We start from the raw sequence: 19503 nt of genomic DNA, 5'->3' as shown, positions 1-19503 counted from the left end.
TAATGCTTTGAACCTTACTATTCGATAATTTTTCTATCCGTTCTAGGAACAAAGTAATATCAAAACTTGTTTTCTTGTAAAATATTTAGTTGCTGAGTTGGACTAGAATTATAGCTATCATAGAGGATTTCACTTTAAACAATTTTTCATTTTAATAACAGAATTCTAAGCATTTAGAATTAACCTTGTTATTAATTATGACTTGCTTCAGGGATACTGAAACATTACGATCTAAAGTTTCTATGTTATGATTATCCATATTTGGAATAGCATGCCAGTTAGAAGCTTTTTATAATTATTAATCTATTGGTTTATTTTTGCATTGTTTTCCTTTAAAATTAAAGAAGGAAGCCTGATGTTAGTTTGGAATTCATGTTTCAAATATGGCTTCATACTGGCTACATGTTACTAGATAACTCCCTATACTGATGAAATCACAGGTCTGGTGTCTTCAGTGTTCGTGACCCATATCACCCAGTTAATTAAAATAATTTAGTTTTTTGAAGGTTATTTTACTTGTATTTTTTGAAGACATCAGTATTTTTTTTTTTAGCCCCTACAGTAACATTAACAAACTCTTTTTTAAAAGTTTTATTATCAGGTTAAATTTCCCTAAATTTAATGTATGACATTTATTTTAAAAGCCTCTATAAGTTTGATAGAGTTAATGATATTTTTGTTAAATATGGTTGAAAAGCTATATTGAAAGTTCCCAGTTTCTAAGGGGAAAAAAATCCAGAACTAGATGGATTTACAGGTGAACTCTAATAGATTTTCAAAAAGAAATTGTATAAATTTTTTTAAAAATTTAAAAATCCTACCAAATTTCTTTCAAGACATAATTATAATACCTAAACCAGAAAGAGTTAAAGCAGAAGAAAAGAAAAACTATTAGACCAGTTTCCTTAAAGTTCTAAATAGTAGCAGAGATTACAGTAATACATCAAGAAAATCATAGATTATGACCAGACTGGCTTTAAACCAGGAATGAGGGGCTGGTTCAATATTAGGAAAAGAAAATAAAAAACACTATGCAAGAGAAGATCAAAACATCTTAATAGTTTTACAAATAGTAATTGCTATCTAAATTAAGTTACTTAGTACCATACAAATCAAACTGCCAAAGAATTACTTTATAAAGCTAGAAGAAACAATAATAAAACTCGGCAGGAGAAACAAAAAGTTATAAAAGAATATCAAGAGTCCAAAAGAAGAAAAAAGGAAAAGCACATGGCTTTAGTGGTAACAGAATAAGAGTCATTCATGAACTGATAAATGGTCAAAAGATGTGAATGGGCAATTTTCTGGAAAAGAAATCAAAGATGTGGGAAGATGCTCTAAATCACAATTTAGAGAAATGTAAATTTTAAAGCCTTTCTGAAGTACCACATCACACTCATTGGACTTCTATTGACAAAAAGGTTGAGTAGAGGCTTATGAAAAGGCGTCAGGCATGAGTCAAGCAGAGGTCAAGTCTTTTGTACAACTCTACTTAGAGGAGAGTTTTAGATATGAGATGAAAGTTTAAAGAGGCTCTACAGGTAATATATTATTTAAGTCTTTTATCTTTCAAAGATGTTTTTAACTTGTTTCTAAGGATTTACATTTAATGCTAACTTTGTATCCATAGTTAAGTAAATGTTAAAACTTGAAATTTTGGAGCAATTTATATAGATTAAAATAATAAACTTTTTTTCAGATCCAAAAATCTTTTTTTTTTCCTTTTCTTTTTGTGTGTGTGTGTTTACTAATTTTCAGTTTCAAATTCTCCTATGTTCCATATCCATTGAGAAGACAAGCAATACAATATCCATTATATGTATGTTATTCACCTATTTTTTGTTTTGTTGATAAAAAAGAAAGTTTGCAGGGTACTCTAGAATTGTTTAGGAAACAACCTGACAGGAAATTGACTTACCTTGTGGCACATTGACAAGGTAGCTGGAACTTCTTATCTGAGAAAATTGCCTGGAGGTTGAGAGCTTTTTGATATTAGAGCCAGCTGCCCTTGTGTTCTGTACTGTTTGTCATTCTAGTAGGAAAGTTTAATTCTAAGGAAAAGTATTTAAGTTAACTTAATTTGTAAAGATTTTTCTGAAGGTTTGAACTTGTAAATATTTGAAAAGTCATAGGTAAAATAATTTAACCTGTTGATTTTTCTATTTAGATAAGCCATCACAAAACTCGGAAAATGAACAAAATTCTGTTACGTTGGAAGTTCTACTTGTGAAAGTTTGCCACAAAAAACGGAAGGTAATGCATAAAATTATTATATTGCTAGTTTTAGTGAAACATTACTGTGAGCATTACATTCTATGCTAGTCCCCAAGAAAACTAGCAAGAATTAAAAAATCTTATAACTTAATTTGGGAGTTAAGTGTGCCCACAGGAGTACGACCTAAATGTACCAATTCTAGAAGGTAAATATATATTTAAAAAAAAAAAAAAAAAAAAAAAAAGGACAATTCTTGAAAAAGTGCTAATTAAGGGGAAAGAGATGCCCCTGGAGATACCTTTGTGCTTTGATAGTAGGAAAAACTCTTCATAGAGGAAGTAACTAACCTTAAGCTATCAAGAAACAGGATTGAAGATTTTATGTGCAAGGTTACTTGCAACCTTCTTTCGCTTATGTGGATTGCAGTCCCTTTTCCCTTCTCTTCCCCATCCCCCTTTATTCATGACCACAAGACAGAAAATTTTTGGACAAGAAAAATTTCAGCACAGAGAGAGATGGGGGAGATAAGGTTTGGTGGCAGCATTGCTGCCGTCAACTTTAAGTATAAGTATTGGATGAGTGGTTATGGCAGAGTACCCATTGGCAGGGTGATGGGGCCATCAATAAGAATAAGTCATTTAAAAGGCAAGTGCAACTATTTTGGAAGGACCTACATGGATTTGATTATTGTAACTGTAAATCAACCTGTTTGGATTTTTACGAGGGGATCAAACTTAGCCTATTTGATTCTGTCTGCTTCACTTGACACTGAATTTTAATTTCTTTCAAATTGTTTTTCACATTTCATAGAAACATCAGCTATAAATATGTAGGCTTACTGAGGCACAATATTAATTGAGAAGTAACATGATGTAATGACATTTAATAATATCTGGAAGCAGGGCTTCCAGCCACACAGCCACAAAGGTGGGGGGGGGGGGGCAGAGGAAGTTACAACAAAATGGGCTCAACTTTGGATCTAGAAAGAAAGCTGATCTATAGACCTGAGCCAGGCAAATAAACCTTTCCCATCTGACTTTTCATCTCTGTAGTCCACCTTGGCTGGCAAAAGCTTTCATCAGGAGCCCCAACAGTCTTTGGCTTCAGCTCTGCTAGCCTTTTTATATTCGTTATCACTTCAGGACTTCTCTCCAGTTACTTTCCTATTCCATCAATGTTGGGTGTCTAATAGTGTGCTTGTCCACATTCCTCTAAAGATAGTTCATATTGAACATTACATTGAATTCCCAATCCCTATATTTTTGCCCACCTGTATTTTTGATTTCCTTCATAGGCTGATAGTACAATATTTCAGAGTCCGATTCTTTTTGTACAGCTAAATAACGGTTTAGACATGTATTTTATTTATACTTCAGCATATTTAACATGTATTGGTCATCTGCCATCTAGGGGAGGGGGTGGAGGGAAGGAGGGGAAAAATTGGAACAAAAGGTTTGGCAATTGTCAATGCTGTAAAATTACCCATGCATATATCTTGTAAATAAAAAGCTATTTAAAAAAATAAAGATAGTTCATATTGGATATAGGGATGAATGTTGGCATTCTTATAAAATTCTTTGCCATAAATGAGATTTTACTCTGAACTTTCCCTATGCTTGTCTTTCTGTGTACAAGTTGATCATAGGAAATCTTGTTTTCTTGATAGTTTTTAAGGCCTGTTTGCTTCAAGTAATCTGCAGTAGCCCAGAACAAGACAATGTTCAAAGCCATAGTGTCACTCCATGTGTTGGAGTCCCTAAATGTCATAAAGCCATCCCGGTCATATCTGCCCACACAGTCTATTCTACCATGGCCATATCCATGACCTACAAGTTCCTTCCTTTGCACTTGTACCATCTCTACATTAGTGGTACACCTGCTGTCCCCTATGGATGCAGGCTGCAGTTGTTGCCACTTCTCTCGCTGCTGCCCTGACACTAGTTCTGCCTACTTGGCTCAAGGGAGACTATAGGACCTTGGCAGCTATCCACAGGAACTTTGGCTAGAGCTGCCATGCCGCTTATTCTGGAAGCTTTTCCCCTGGCTCCTTAGTCTGCAGTTGAGAGCTGACTCCTGGCTGGGGCCAGACTGTGCTGATTGAGCTGAGTCACTAATTATAAGTAGGTTGGTAGTGCTGGCTGTTGTTCTCACCTCTGATTGATCTCCACATCATTATAGTCTGTACCCTAATTTGTCCATGAAAGAATCTGTAGATGATCTGACCATAGACAGTAGGACACTTTTGTTCCCCAAGCTATATTGTATATTGTTGTCTTAGAATCAGCCTTGAGAATTGGAAACTGAGTGGATGCCCATCAATTAGGGAATGGCTGGATAAGTTATGGTATATAAATGTTATGAAATATTGTTCCATAAGAAATGACCAGCAGGATGATTTCAGAGAGATCTGGAGAAACTTAACATGAACTGATGCTAAGGGAAGTGAGCAGAACCAGGAGATCATTATACGTGTCAACAAGAGTATACAATGATCAATGATGAAAGTAGCTCTCTTCCACAATGAGATGATTTAAACCAGGTCCAATAGACTTGTGATGGAGAGATCCATCTGCATCCAGAGGGAGGACTGTGGGGATTACAACATAGCATTTTCACTCTTTGTTGTTCTTTGCTTGCATTTTGTTTTCTTTCTCATTTTTTCCCTTTTTTATCTGATTTTTCTTGTGCAGTGTAATAATTATGGAAATATGTATACAATAATTGCACATGTTTTACATATTGGATTACTTGCTGTCTAGAGAAGAGGGTGTAAAAAGGGAGGAAGGAAAAAAATTGGAAACACAAGATTTTGGAAGGGTTTATGTTGAAAACTAACTGTATTTTGAAAATTAAAAGCTTTATTTAAAAAATAGGAGTCATTATCAGTGGACTTAGTCCTGTAGCGTGATGGAACTTATTGGGGACTACTTTCACACCTGTGTTTACTGGCTTCTGAGTAGCAGAAAAATATACCATAGGCTAGGCAACAGACTTGAAGTAAGAAAATGTCTTCAATAAATGAGTTCAAAATGTATCCAATACATTTTGCTTCAGATAGTCACCAATATTTCCAATATATGGCTAAACTTATTTTGTTCATTTTACTTAGTTATGTGCAATATTTGTCATGGTTGAGAATAAGAAAGCAAATTCCTGGTACTCTGCAAGAGAAACAATTCTTACCACACTGAATTTATGGATGCAACAAGAAATACATATAATCTTAAAATTAGGTAATTTGATTAGGGAGAGCACTAGCAGTTGAAGAAATGAGGAAAGGCCCAAGGTCACAGTTTCCTTGCATTCTGTTTTTGTTGTTAATTTTTCCAATAGTATTTTATTTTTCCAAATACATGTTAAGATAGTTTTCAACATCCATTTTTGTAAAACTTTGTGATCCAAATTTTTTCTTCCTGCCTCTTTTACATCCCCAAGAAAGCAAGCGATCTGATATAGGTTAAATAATGCAATTCTTTTAAACATATATCCATATTTGTTGTGAGAGAAAAGAAACTGACACAGAAAGAAGGTGAGAATGTGTTCCAGATCTGGGTAAGGAGTAGTAAGATGGGTTGGAACCAAATTGTAAAAAAACAGTTCAATTGTAGAGTGGGAAAGACATATCAGATCTGCCCTTAAGGAAATTTGGATAGCAATATGCCTAGATTGGTGAGTACCTTGAGTTAAGGGAAAACAATTAGGAGGCTAATAATACTATCTAGTTGAAGTGATAAAGGCTTGAGTTCAGGTGATTTGTAAGATGTTAAAAAGGTAAAAAGTGCAAGATTTGGTACTTGATTGAATTTGGAAGGTATTGGAGGTGGAATTGAATGGCATAATGCTGAAATTGCAAATCAAAGACATTAGAAGGTTGGCAATGCTATCAGCAAAAATAAGGAAATTTGGGAAAGTGGAAATTTAAAGGAGAAAGATGAGTTCAGTTTGATATATTTAGTTAAAGATGGCCCTCAAGAAATTCAGTTTTGACATACCTGATAGACACTTGGTGATTTGGGACTAAAACTTTGAAGGAAAGGATTAGTCTACTCTGTGTAAATATAGGTGAGGATTATCTGTGTAGAGATGAAAGTTAAGCTTGTGGGAGTCAAAGATGTTTCTGAGAGAGAAGAAGGACTCAGGACTTAATCCTAGGAAACACCAATACTTAGGGTATGTGATCAGACTGCTAGGATAGTGCTGTCACTACCCCAAAGAGAATAAAGCCTTTGGGAGGAGAGAATGATGGTCAGCAGTGTGAAGTAAAAAGAAACAAATAGGATAGAGAAAAGCTGTGAGAATTAAACAGTTGATTTTGAAGGAATGAAAAGAGATAAATCAGAAGCAGAGTATAGACAATTTTTTCAAAAGGGTATTATAAATGAACTAATCTTGACAAATTGTAAGAGATTTTTTAATTTACTATTTCGTTTTTTTTCTGGGTTGTAGGATGTAAGTTGTCCAATAAGGCAAGTTCCTACAGGTAAAAAGCAGGTGCCTTTGAATCCAGACCTCAACCAAACAAAACCAGGAAACTGTCCATCCCTTGCTGTTTCAAGTAATGAATTTGAACCTAGTAATAGCCATATGGTGAAGTCTTACTCATTACTATTTAGAGTAACTCGTCCAGGAAGAAGAGAGTTTAATGGAATGATTAATGGAGAAACCAATGAAAATATAGGTAATTATAACTTTTGTCAGATTTTGTCATAGAGAAGTAAGAATTATTGGGGCAGGTAGGTGGCGCAGTGCCCCTGAAGTTAGGAGGACCCAAGTTCAAATTTGCCCTCAGACACTTAACACTTCCTAGCTGTGTGACCCTGGGCAAGTCACTTAAGCCCAATTGCCACGGGGGGAGGGAAGGAGGGGGGATAAAAATTAGAAATTGTGCATATAATGGGGAAAACAGCTGCTTGCATTATACTTAAAAATTTTTGTAATGTGTATATGCATGTAATAATAGTCTAGTATAACAGAACCATTACAGTGTTATAAAGTTCTTTTACTTGGGAAATTGATTTTTTTTCCTTGAGAAATTTAAATTTCAAACTTCTATGGTTGGAGTATAATTTTTTTTGTTGTTGTTCCATCACCCTAAAATATCTTTGTCAGTGAAAATTGTTCATTTTTCCAGCAAAGTTCATGTAGCAAATAATATTACTAAAGAGTTTATAAATATTTGTTTGGTTTTTTAATTTATTTCTCAATGTTTTATTGCTAAGAGAACCTTTGCTTTCAAATTTTACTTTTGGCTTATTCACCTGTTTTACTTATTTGAATTATGAGAAAAATGCTTTTCAAATTTAGATGTCAATGAAGAACTTCCAGCCAGAAGAAAACGAAACTCTTCAAATCGTGAAGATGGGGAAAAGACTTTTGTAGCACAGATGACTGTATTTGATAAAAACAGGTAATAGAACTTGAAGTGAAAATGAAGTTCCCCTAATATTCTGGATACTTTAAAAATGCCAAAGCAATTGTCATTAGTATTACATTTTGTGAATCACTAGATTTAAAATCACTTTCTTTGACTCTGGGTTCATATTGAGTACTTGGGATAACACAAGGTATGTTTTGACTTTTTGTCTTGCCAATATAACTCTTTGAGTACTAGCAAGATGAGTGATATACATACTAAGTATTATGAGATTTCCAGGGTTTTTGTTGGCTACTCTTAGAGATGTCTTGTCCATTATGGCTCTCCAATTGGACTGATTGAATACTAACAGAATTTGTTGAAATTACCTGAAAAATGATCCTGATACAGGAAATTTTGTTCTAAATCATGACTTTTTTTTTTTTTTTTTTTTTTTTTTTTGGCTTGAGGGTGAGCTGCTTATTTGCATTTAAAATTTAGTTTCCAGGTTGGGCAGTTGTTCTCATTTACTGCTAACCAAGGGGAAATGATAAGACATTTAATTTATAGAGGCAGTTGAGCAAAGGTTGGCAAGTAGCTCCAGATGTTCCCTTTAGGAACCCTAAGCATGATTTCATATGGTAATGTGGCATGTTCAGAGTTATTGCTTACCTTTATGGTTGATGATGACAGGGAGCAATTATGTTTCCTCTATCCGTTTTTAATTTTGGAAAGTTGATTAACCCTTAGACTGCTTTTGAAGTAGATCAAAAAGGGAGATAAAGGCTTCCATTCTGAAGTATTAAAATCCAAATAAAGCTTAACTTTTATAGCACTTATCTGTGTAAAGTTGATTTATAATGTGTTCCTTAGGAAAATGAAATCTTTTTGAAGTCGGGACTTGTTTTTGTATGCATAATTCTTAAGATGGTTAAATTGAGGTGCTTCGTTAAATGTTAACCAGATTTATTCATGAGTTAGAAAATATTTTTACATGTATATCCGAATATTCCTTTTTGCAAATTATCAGTTAAACAAAATATCCATACTTTTTCCATATTCAGAATTGCATATCTATTTCTATATCAAGTCCATTCTTTTGTGAAGAGGGTGGGTAATATGCTTCCTAATCAGTATTGTGTTGTGATTTTTCATTTTATTTTTCGGGGTTCCTAAGTCAAGTTTTTGTATTTCAAAATAATTGAAATTTTGTTAACCCCATGTATCATTTTATATCAAATATATTTGTTGTTAAAGTTATTGAATCTTCTTATTAATAAGTCAAATCTACAAAAGGAACCAATATTTTTGTTAGCTTTTTATTAAGCTAATAGGATTTCATTGATAGCATTTTATTTATAATTTCAATTAAAATTAATATATAAATATATTATTTATTTGTGATAATTGTAGAATGATGTAGAAGGGAAGAACCTTAGAAAGGTAATAAAAACTTTTCTCTCTATAGAGCTGAACAAACTGGAGCAAGTAAATTACTTGCCTATACTTCATATACCACTTTTTTGTTCTGCAGACTTTTATTCAACTTCATGATGAAATGTTTAGTTCTTTTGTTGGTACAGACCCCAGACAGAAATTTTAGTTTGACTAATACTTATACATAGGTGTAATTTTGTGAAAATGGAGCTTTCCATATTTTCACATGTAACATAAGTATTTTAAAATTCAATTAAAGAATGATGTGCTTTCTGATTTAATTATTTGTATAAGCATTTGCTTTTGAAGTGTTTTTTACATTACAAAAATCTATGCTTGCCAAATAATGAACAGAACTTAATTCAAAGTGTGTTTACCTAATAGGCGCTTGCAACTTCTAGATGGAGAATATGAAGTAGCCATGCAGGAAATGGAAGAATGTCCTATCAGTAAGAAAAGAGCAACGTGGGAAACGATTCTTGATGGGAAAGTATGTAGTTATAATTGTGTGAGCATTCTTTGTAAATATGCATTGTATGAAAAATTATCTGCCCCCTCATCCAATGTGGTTTCTGTCCATATCTTTTCAAAAGTCTTCCATAGAGAATTTAGAACTTGAAAGCATTAGTAATAGAAGTTCTGTGAATAAATTCTCAGGGAATTGGGTTTGTAATTTGTAAATTAGGACAACACATTCATGTAATCTTTTTAAGATAATTTATAGAAATGGTTGGTGCTAATTTTATGTGTAGTTACAAGGAAAAACACTGACCACCCTCAGTCTAAACTGCCCTATTAACTTCTTAAAGTTGTTTTCATTTTTTTTTTATCCAACTAGAACTTTAAATCTTCTAGGAGTAATAGCCTTATTCGAAATAAATTTATTTACAAATATGTAGCTATAGAGGACAATGGCCTTGATCAGCCTAATAGTTTCCTAGTGTTAGTTCTCTATTCAAATCATGTCTTTGCTGTTTAGAAATGTTCAGCAGTCTCCTATCCCTTTCAAATAAGCCCATTGCAGATTTTGCAGTAATTATTCAAGAAGCAATAAAATTTAGGTCAAGTTTGTGGCTATAGGAATGATGAGCAATGCAAAATTGACCAGATTTTTTATTTCTAATATAGAATTTGAAGGAAAAATTTCTGATAAAATATATAGCGAACTTTGGAGGAGGGAAGGCAGTTTGTTTTTGTAAGAGCATTGAGCATTAAGCATTGAAATGAATTATGGTGAACTCAACTGTCAACATAGGCAACTGGCTAAAATTGGTTTTACACTTCATATACATTGGCTTTTGAGGAACTTTCCAATAGAATAAGAGTTCCTCATAATTGGGGTAGGGGAAAGGAAGCAAAGTCATTGAAAAAAATAAGAGAGACATAGGATATAAGATAATTATATTTAAGACCCTGTGTGCTAAGCTCTAGCAATGTAGCTAGATGGAAGTAGACAGTATCTTTAAGAAGAAGGCAAGTATAAAACCTTTAAATTTAAAAGCTGTTATTCATATTATTAGAAACATATGATGCACTCATTCAATTTGGCTGTAGCTATGAGGGACAGAAGGTCACGTGAAGGTTATTTGGAAAGAAGAAAGGAAATGAGCAAGTATTGAAGCATATCAGGAAAGAATAATAACTAGAACAAACTTGAATGCTGGAAAAACTATTTTAGGCCAGAGGGAAGGACTGATGATTTTATGTTTCTAGACACATCTGAATATGAACAATACTTGGACATTATTTAGCATCAGTCTTAATATTTTATTTTTCTTTTTTTCTTTTTTAGAGGCTACCTCCATTTGAAACATTTTCTCAGGGACCTACTTTGCAGTTCACTCTTCGTTGGACAGGAGACACCAATGATAAATCTACAGCTCCTATAGCAAAACCTCTTGCAACCCGAAATTCAGAGAGTCTCCCTCAAGAAAATAAGCCTGGTTCTGTAAAACCCCCTCAGACTATAGGTAAGAAAACATTCCTTTTTTTCCTCCCTACTTTTAAAATAAATATTATTTTATTTTTCCAAACACACAAAGATAGTTTTCATTTATGTAAGACTTTTATGTTTCTCCCTTCCATTTTTACATCCCCTCTCCCCTAAGACAGCAAGCAAACTGATATAGATTTACTATGTGAAACTCTTTTAAACATTTTCATATTTACCATGCTGTGTGAGAAAGATTAGACCAAAAGGGAGAAAAAAGCAGAGAAAGTAAAAAAGCAAACAACAACCAAAAAAAGGTGAAAATACTATGTTTTGATCCACAATCAAGTGTCCAAAGTTCTCCCTCTTCCATCCCAAGTCATTGGAATTGCCTTGAATCACTGCATAAGTAAACATGTAAGAGTAGGACTTAAAACTATGACATTTCAAACATCTCCACACCAGCATTACCCAAGTAATTTTTTGAAATTGTTGAGCAAATCAAGAAATCTTTAATTCATGATAGTATGCAACATTCTGTATATTAAATCCTGTGCTTCCACAATAAAAGAGATAATTTATTTTATTGCAGTTCATTCATAGGATCATACATTTAGAGCTAAAGGAACATCCTAAATCAGTGAAAAATACCTATTTAAATTTATGTTGCCCAGTAGAATCAGACATGAGGAATTAAATAAAAGCAAAGTTATTACAATACTTTGGGCATCTAATTATTTCATGAAGTTTCTTTATTGAGCCATAATACTTTCACAAACTAGAATTAATCAATTTTCAGCTGTGAAAGAATCATTATCTACAGACCTTCAAGCAAGAAAAGAAAAGGATATTTTAAATGAACCTAGACAAAAGTTACGAATATTTTACCAGGTAAGCCAAATCTGACAATGCTTCTTTTGCAAAGAGAAAAGTTTTTTGCCTTTTTTTCTTTTTTTTTTCTTTCTTTCTTTCTTCTTCTTTTTCTTCTTCTTTTTTTTTTTTTTTTTTAGGGAGAAAGATAGAAGGAGGGAAATGTTTTGTGCCCTCATCAATGATTTAAATAGATTTTTAAAGTTTTATTTAGATTATTTTCTTTATAGAGATAGGGACAATGCAGTCAATTATTTTAAAATATACTAAGTTTGCACTTGCCCGTTTTCCAGTTCCTTTATAACAACAATACAAGACAACAAACTGAAGCCAGAGATGACTTGCATTGCCCTTGGTGCACATTGAATTGCCGCAAGCTTTATAGTTTACTCAAACATCTTAAACTCTGTCACAGCAGATTTATCTTCAATTATGTAGTAAGTAAGCTTTTTTTTTTTTAGTTTTCAATAAAATAAACAATATGCATGTGAAAAAACTTGTGGTTTAGTTGTATTGGACTCTTTGCATTTGGGTTTTTTTTAATTATTATTATTATTATTATTTATTATTTTTTTTTTTTTGACAAAGTTGCTAGAGCAGTTGGCCATTGTGTTTTCCAGCTCATTTGACAGATGAGGAACTGCGATAAACAGGGTTAAGTTATTTGCTCAAGGTAACACAGCTAGGGAGTATCTGAGGCCAGATTTAAATTTAGGAAAATGAATCTTCCTATTTCCAGGCCCTGCAAACACTCTCTCCTCTGTACCAATCTAGCTGTCCTAATGAAAAATGTGATAAGTGGAATAAGGAAATTAAAAACTAAGCTTTTATTTTTTTTTAACCTGTTTTCATTCTTTGTTAAGAAATAGTTTCTACATTTATTTAAAGAGTGCCAAATATATTATAATTATGTATATAATAATTTGTTTCTAGACATTGAAAAACGGATTGTATTAATTAGGTTGTGGAGCCTATTTTATATTACCTAAGTAATTTTCTTCTCTTATCAGCCCTCCCCACCCCACCCCCCATCACAACTGAATACAAATCTTATTTGCTATGTTTTGGAATTGAAAGATAGATGTTGTGTTACATTTAGTGAGAAGGAGGTAAGAATAAGTATTCATTATTATAGCATCTACATGACTGGTGGCTGTGTGCCAAATGATCATTAAAGAGGAAAATTTTATTATTGGTCACATTAATTTTAGAATTAGTGACATGGCAAGTTTTTTAACTAATGGGTTTACTGTTTGTTGTTACAGTATCATCCAAAAGGTGCTAGAATAGATGTTTCTATCAATGAGTGTTATGATGGCTCCTATGCAGGGAATCCTCAGGATATTCATCGTCAGCCTGGGTTTGCCTTTAGTCGTAATGGACCGGTAAAGAGAACACCGATAACACACATTCTTGTATGTAGGTAGGTTAAAAGATCAAACAGTAAATGCTCAACATCTTATTTCTAATTGGTCTTGTTGGAGGAAATAGAAGATTGCTAGAAGAAAGTACCATTTTTTATTATATTTTGCTATTTTGCGATTCAAATTTGCAAATGGTTTTTGGTGAAACAATTATGGTTAAATGGCTTGCCTAGTGTTACACAGCTAGTAAGTATTAAGTATCTGAGGCTGCATTTGAACTCTGATCCTCCTGACTTTGGGGTGGCATTCTATACACAGTAACATCTAGCTGCCTCCAAATTTGTAAATGTTAATGGTTTTGTTTGGGTTGCAAAATTCGTTACCTGTAAGTTCCACAATTTTATCATTTCTTTTTCTCTTTAATTAACATCAGAAAATTCATCAGTTTGATAAAAATTGAAAATTTAAATGAAGGATAAATATTGGATCGGGGGCAGGTCTGTTAGGTACAATGTTAATAATAGCTAAGTTTTAGGAACTGAGTGCCTTCTTTGTGACCCTATCCTCCATGACAACTACACAGATTTCTCACCTTTTTAAAGTTGTCTTTTATTTGAATCTCAGACCATCATTATTTGATTAATGGTAACTTTCCTAGAACTCTACCTTGGTTAAAATTTGTCTCTACTACTACTACACATCTATGTGAGTTGTCTTGGGAAGATTGTGGATAGGATAGTAGATAGTAAATGCAAAAAATTCAGCATAGTGGATTGAGAAACAGACGGTTGTGTGTATCATCTCTCTACCATTATCATCTAATTTTTGTCAAATTTTTACTTGTAACTTCATCCTGAACAATAAGCATGTTGTGAACTAAATCACCTTCAAGGTCCCTCCTATCTCTAAAATCCAGTTTCGATGCAATTGGTTTTGTTTTTGAATCCTAACTGGAGGTGGACAATAGCATGAGACTCACACTAGTCTGTATGCCCTGCTCAAAATGAAGGGAAATTAAACATGCTTTCAAACTGCACTGTATTATAAAATTTTCCCCCTAAGGCTTTTTGTGGTTGATTGTAGATTTAGGTACCAGAACATTCATCTTTTTAATTTCTCTTCCACCTAGCTCATCTTACCTTTGCCATCCTCTGTCATTTCTGTTTCTAGATTCATTTCTCTGTGGAATTATCTTAAATGCCTTTGATGTAAAAGCTGTAGAATATAGATGAAAAAGATTTTTTTGATATTGCATGAAGTGCACATAATTGGCTCATTAGTGGTTATTTTTGCATTCAGTTTTGTTATGTGCTCCTATTGTGCTAATAGCTATCTGAGATCATTCTTACTTAATTTTTATGCTTATTTCAACAGACCAAAACGTACAAAAGCAAGTATGTCTGAATTTCTTGAATCTGAAGATGGAGAAGTAGAACAGCAACGAACATACAGTAGTGGACACAATCGACTTTATTTCCACAGCGACACTTGTTTACCACTCCGACCTCAAGAAATGGAAGTAGATAGTGAAGATGAAAAGGATCCTGAATGGCTAAGAGAAAAAACAATTACTGTAATTTTCAGTTTTAATATTATCCCTTAAAATTTTAGCATTTTTTAATTTATTTTTCTTTGGTGGTTCATACAAAACTAGCCCATGTCATTGCAGTTTGGGTAATTGCAAGATTGAATAATTGATGATTTGTCCACACAAATTGGACAGGAGGGCTCCTGATGCATCTACCATTTTTCCCCACTTACCACCTTAGGGCAAAAAAGTAGTTATTTTAACTTTGAAAAATTGGGTGCTTCCATTTAAACATGGTATTATCTTAACTTGATAAATCTGAAGGTAGTATTAACTAGGTTTTGATTAGATTGATGATTATTGATTTTAAAAGAATCTTTGCAATTTAAGTTGTATTATCTTTTGGAGGGAGGGGGAGTATTTTGACTTTGATACCTAATAGGGTATTTACAAATATATTTATTATTTATATGTTAGTATTTATAAATATAGTTCATTTTGTCTGAATTGTGTTAGTACAAATGACTTAAATTTAAAGTAATCAAAATGAGAGAGCTTCACAAACATAACATGTGAACTGGGCTGCTTCCCTCTCCCTGGTATTTTATCTTTGATTTAATTTTTCACATTTACTTTTAGCAAATTGAAGAATTTTCTGACGTTAATGAAGGAGAGAAAGAAGTGATGAAATTATGGAATCTTCATGTCATGAAGCATGGGTAGGTTATTTTTTGAAATCGTTTACATACATTAATTCTTAAATCCATTTGCTGGTATTCTGATGCATATGTTACGAGTGTAGTTATACTTGATTTTTAAAAATTTCTTAAGGCTTAACTCACATTTGGCCTTGGCTCCTTTACTTTATCTGTAAAATTAGTTGTTAGATTTGTAGTAAGGTTCCGGGAGTTAGTAAGAGCTGACATCTCAAATCCTGCTTCAGACACATTGGCTGTGTGACCCTGATCAAATCACTTTATCTCTTTCTGTTTCTGTTTATTTAGCTGTGAAGTGCGGAAGGGAGGTTGATAACAGCAACTTACCTCACAGGTGTGAGGAACAAAGATAATATGTCTAAAGTGCTTGGCATATAGGAGGTGCTTAATAATTGTTTATTCCCTTTCCTGTTTTGGATTCATGGTCTTGTGATCCTATGGATCTAGATTTAGAAGAAACAAACAAACAAAAAAAAGGCAACTCCACAGGATGGAAATGTATTTGAAAATTTTAAATTCTGTAGTTACTCAATTTAAAATGACAAAAGTATTTCATGTCACAGTATCATGAGGTAGCAACAAGTAGCTTAGAAGCTTTCTTGGGCTTCCCCAAAGCTTTATCTCTTTTCTAACAATGAATCTCATGTATTCCTATTTTTCTTGCATGAAATATTGAGACACCCTCCTAATTGTTGTATCTGCTACAATCCTACAGCCTTTCTTCCATCTTGAACACAGTTAACAAAAATTGTTTTTCCTAAGGCATAGGTTTGATCATGTGATTTCCTTCCTTAGTAAATTTCAGTGGCTTTTTGTTGTCCCTGAGACCAAATACTTAAAAAGTCTGACATTCAGATGTTTCACAACTTATCAGTAATCTTTGCCTCTCTTCCAGCTTTCTTGCCCTTCCTCACAAGTAATGCTCTGTCTTACCTTTCCTTGGAATCATTTCCCTCTTTTTCTTTCTGCCCCAACATGGAAGCAATGCCTAATCTCTGCCCCATGGCACCCCTAGTTACTTTGAAGGTCAGCTAGCTCAAAGACCAGCTACTTCATAGCATTAAGCTTTTCCTGCTACCTCAATTGTAGCACCTTCTTCCCCCTCCCCCCCCCCCGAAATTAACTGTTTTACAAATGTACAAGTCTCCCCTATTTCCCAGGTATATTTGTCTCTGACTGGCACACCCATTGCAGACCCATCACCACTCTGAATTATAGACTGGTCTATTCCAAGCTCCCAGACTTCTCCCATATACATCCCTTGCCTTTAGCAGCACATCCTTCAGTACCAAACTATCCAGAAGAGGGAAGACTGCTTTTTACTTAGGCCAGAGCATGTGGTGAAATAAAAATGTTGGGGAAGCAGTGTACTAATAATAGCCGAGGTCATGAGGGCCAGCAAAAAGTAAGGCGATAGATTTTCGTGGGGGGATTAGGGAAATGATGCAGACAGAATGATTATGCAAAAAAAAAAAAATCATTGTTTGTGGTCATAATTATATGTTGGGGTGATGCTTCTCCTACTAATAGCATTTCTATAAACATTTAGCTCAAAGTCTAAGTAGTCTGAGAGAAAAAGACCATTTAAACTCAAAGTTGTTTCAGTGTATTTTCTTTAAAATACAAAAAGTGGACAAATGGCACTGATAACTAACCTTGCTAATTGGATTTTGTTACACAGGTTTATTGCTGACAATCAAATGAATCATGCCTGTATGCTGTTTGTAGAGAATTATGGACAGAAAATCATTAAGAAGAATCTCTGTCGAAACTTCATGCTTCACCTGGTCAGCATGCATGACTTTAACCTCATTAGCATAATGTCAATAGACAAAGCAGTTACAAAGCTCCGGGAAATGCAGCAGAAATTAGACAAAGGAGAAGCTGCCCTCCCAGCAAGTGAAGAAGCGACTGAAGAGCAAAATGGGACCTCCAACGGATATAGTGACCTTCACCCAAAGGAGAGGATTTCAGAAACCGATATGGTCTCAGGGGTTTCAAAACAGAGTAAGAAACAAAAACTCTGAAAGGCAATGCTAATCCCGTATGATGGACAAACACTGAGCAACATTCTGGGGAATACACTCTCTAGGAAGAGCTTCTCTTCTCTTTTATTTTGTAAATCATAGGTTCCAACCAGGCACTGTTAGATGAAGTAAATGATTTCAACAAAGACATTGTATCAGGGTTGGCTTCGTTATGCAAGTAATAACTGTGTATTTCAGTTGTAGTGATGTCATTGCAATATTCTCCAGTTTGAGCATGAAGAGCAATACTTCATAAAAATCTTTTTGTAACTTGAGCGATTAATGTCTTATGAAATCTATTGAATTGATATAAAAAACTTACATATATAAATTATAAGTTTTTTGCATTTGTGACTTGTTTTCCTACTTTGTAATTGTGAGACATTGGGAATTGGAATATGATTCACTTGTTAAGCAATTTAGACATCAAATTTTTGGCAGAATTATGCACATTACTATTTTCAGTCTGACCTTGATCCTTGCTTCTTGAAATCATTTATTAATTTTGAATGAAGAGTCACAAATTTGGACATAGTTGTACATCAAATTCAATTATACTTTTCAAAAAGATAAGCTAGCACTTCGTTGACTTGTACCTGTTTGAGAAGATCTTGGACTTTTTCACCTTTGATAACATGAACTAATAACCAGGCTGAGTTGTTTGGTTTTGTTTCTGGCAATGTGTTTTTATATGGATAACTTTTATGCATTGCTCACCCAGTGTATTCTTTTAAACATGAATGTTTTGCTAATTTTTTTTCTTTTGAAATTGGGTAACTACACTTTGAAATTCAGAAATTCAGGTGTCCCATCTTCTCATTTGTATTGTATCATAGCATATTGAGTGAAGAATTTACAGATTCTAATTTGAAAGAAGGGAAGAACTCCCTTTGAGGTTCAACAGAGAAGTTGTTCCACATGTGAGTGTGCTACCCCAGCAGGTCCCTCACTCCATACAGGCTCATTAGAGCAGTTTCACTCTTTAGTTGCACACATTTACAGTTGAATTTTCTCTAGTAGGAAGTTGTTTCACTACTGGCACAATGTCAGCACCAATGAGTTTTTATTCCAACTCCAGGCACTGTGGTTGAGAGACATCACCTCAATTTTTTATTATCCTTAAGATATTGCATTTTCATATTCTTTATTTATAAAGGAACAATGCTGCTGTAAATACAGGTATTTTTAATTTTTTATTTCATTCCTCCACCATCAGATGCAGTTCCCTATTTTGTTTAGTAAAGGGAGATAAAAGCTTTCTAATGGTGTCTTCAGAAATTTATAAAATGTAAATACTGATTTGATTGGTCTTTAAGATGTGTTTAACTGTGAGACTATTTAACTAATGGTGTGGATGTGATTTGTCATCCAGTATTAAGTTCTTAGTCACTGATTTTTGTGTAAAAATAGGAAAGAGGGAAACTGCAGCTTTCATTACAGATTTCTTGAGTTGTCAGCTCTCCAGTGATGAGTTTTCTCGTAACTCAAAAGTATGCCTCCGGATAGTGGATCTCAAGCATTTCTCTCTGGCTTTAATTTGCTAAAGCTGTGCACATATGTAAAAAAAAAAAAAAAAATAGATTATTTTAGGGGAGATGTAGGTCTAGAATTATTGCTTATGTCATTTCTTAAGCAGTTATGCTCTTAATGCTTAAAAGAAGGCTAGCATTGTTTGCACAAAAGTTGGTGATCCCCCCAAAAAATAGTAATGAAATTACTTCTGTTGAGTAAACTTTTTATGTCATCTTATAATAAAAGCTGAAAAAATCCCTTTGTTTCTATTTATAAAAAGATGCCTTTTCTATATGTACCCTTGATAAGAGATTTTGAAGAAATCATGTAAGCTGGTCAGCATTTGAATGGTACAGTAGATGTGTTTAAAAAAATGGGAAAAAAAAAAGTTCAGTTGTTGAAATGGACCTTTGTTTTTACATTAAATGTTTATTTGAAATCAAATGATTTTGTACATAAAGTTCAGTAATATAAAAGCTGCATTTCTCTTCTTTTTTCTATATAGATTAACTCTTTAGAAACTGCTATTTAAAAAAAAAAATTATATATAG

General features: G+C 33.5%; 1 protein-coding gene across 1 annotated transcript in view; it reads left to right on the top strand.

Moving 5' to 3' along the window:
* Window positions 1-19421, top strand: part of SUZ12 (SUZ12 polycomb repressive complex 2 subunit) — a 37041-nt gene extending 17620 nt beyond the window's left edge. Inside the window, exons 6-16 of the mRNA XM_023503615.2 lie at window positions 2168-2253; window positions 6662-6893; window positions 7520-7622; window positions 9390-9495; window positions 10798-10975; window positions 11735-11826; window positions 12099-12242; window positions 13071-13228; window positions 14544-14742; window positions 15337-15416; window positions 17095-19421. Of these exons, the coding sequence (XP_023359383.2) occupies window positions 2168-2253; window positions 6662-6893; window positions 7520-7622; window positions 9390-9495; window positions 10798-10975; window positions 11735-11826; window positions 12099-12242; window positions 13071-13228; window positions 14544-14742; window positions 15337-15416; window positions 17095-17440 (1724 nt within the window). The 3' untranslated portion in view covers window positions 17441-19421. The remainder of the gene's footprint in view (window positions 1-2167; window positions 2254-6661; window positions 6894-7519; window positions 7623-9389; window positions 9496-10797; window positions 10976-11734; window positions 11827-12098; window positions 12243-13070; window positions 13229-14543; window positions 14743-15336; window positions 15417-17094) is intronic.
* The last annotated feature ends 82 nt before the right edge of the window (window positions 19422-19503 follow it).

Source organism: Sarcophilus harrisii, chromosome 4 (genome assembly GCF_902635505.1).
Source record: "Sarcophilus harrisii chromosome 4, mSarHar1.11, whole genome shotgun sequence".
NCBI lineage: Eukaryota > Metazoa > Chordata > Mammalia > Dasyuromorphia > Dasyuridae > Sarcophilus > Sarcophilus harrisii.
Note: the sequence above shows the minus strand (reverse complement) of the source record. Positions and strands in the feature narration are given on the sequence as shown.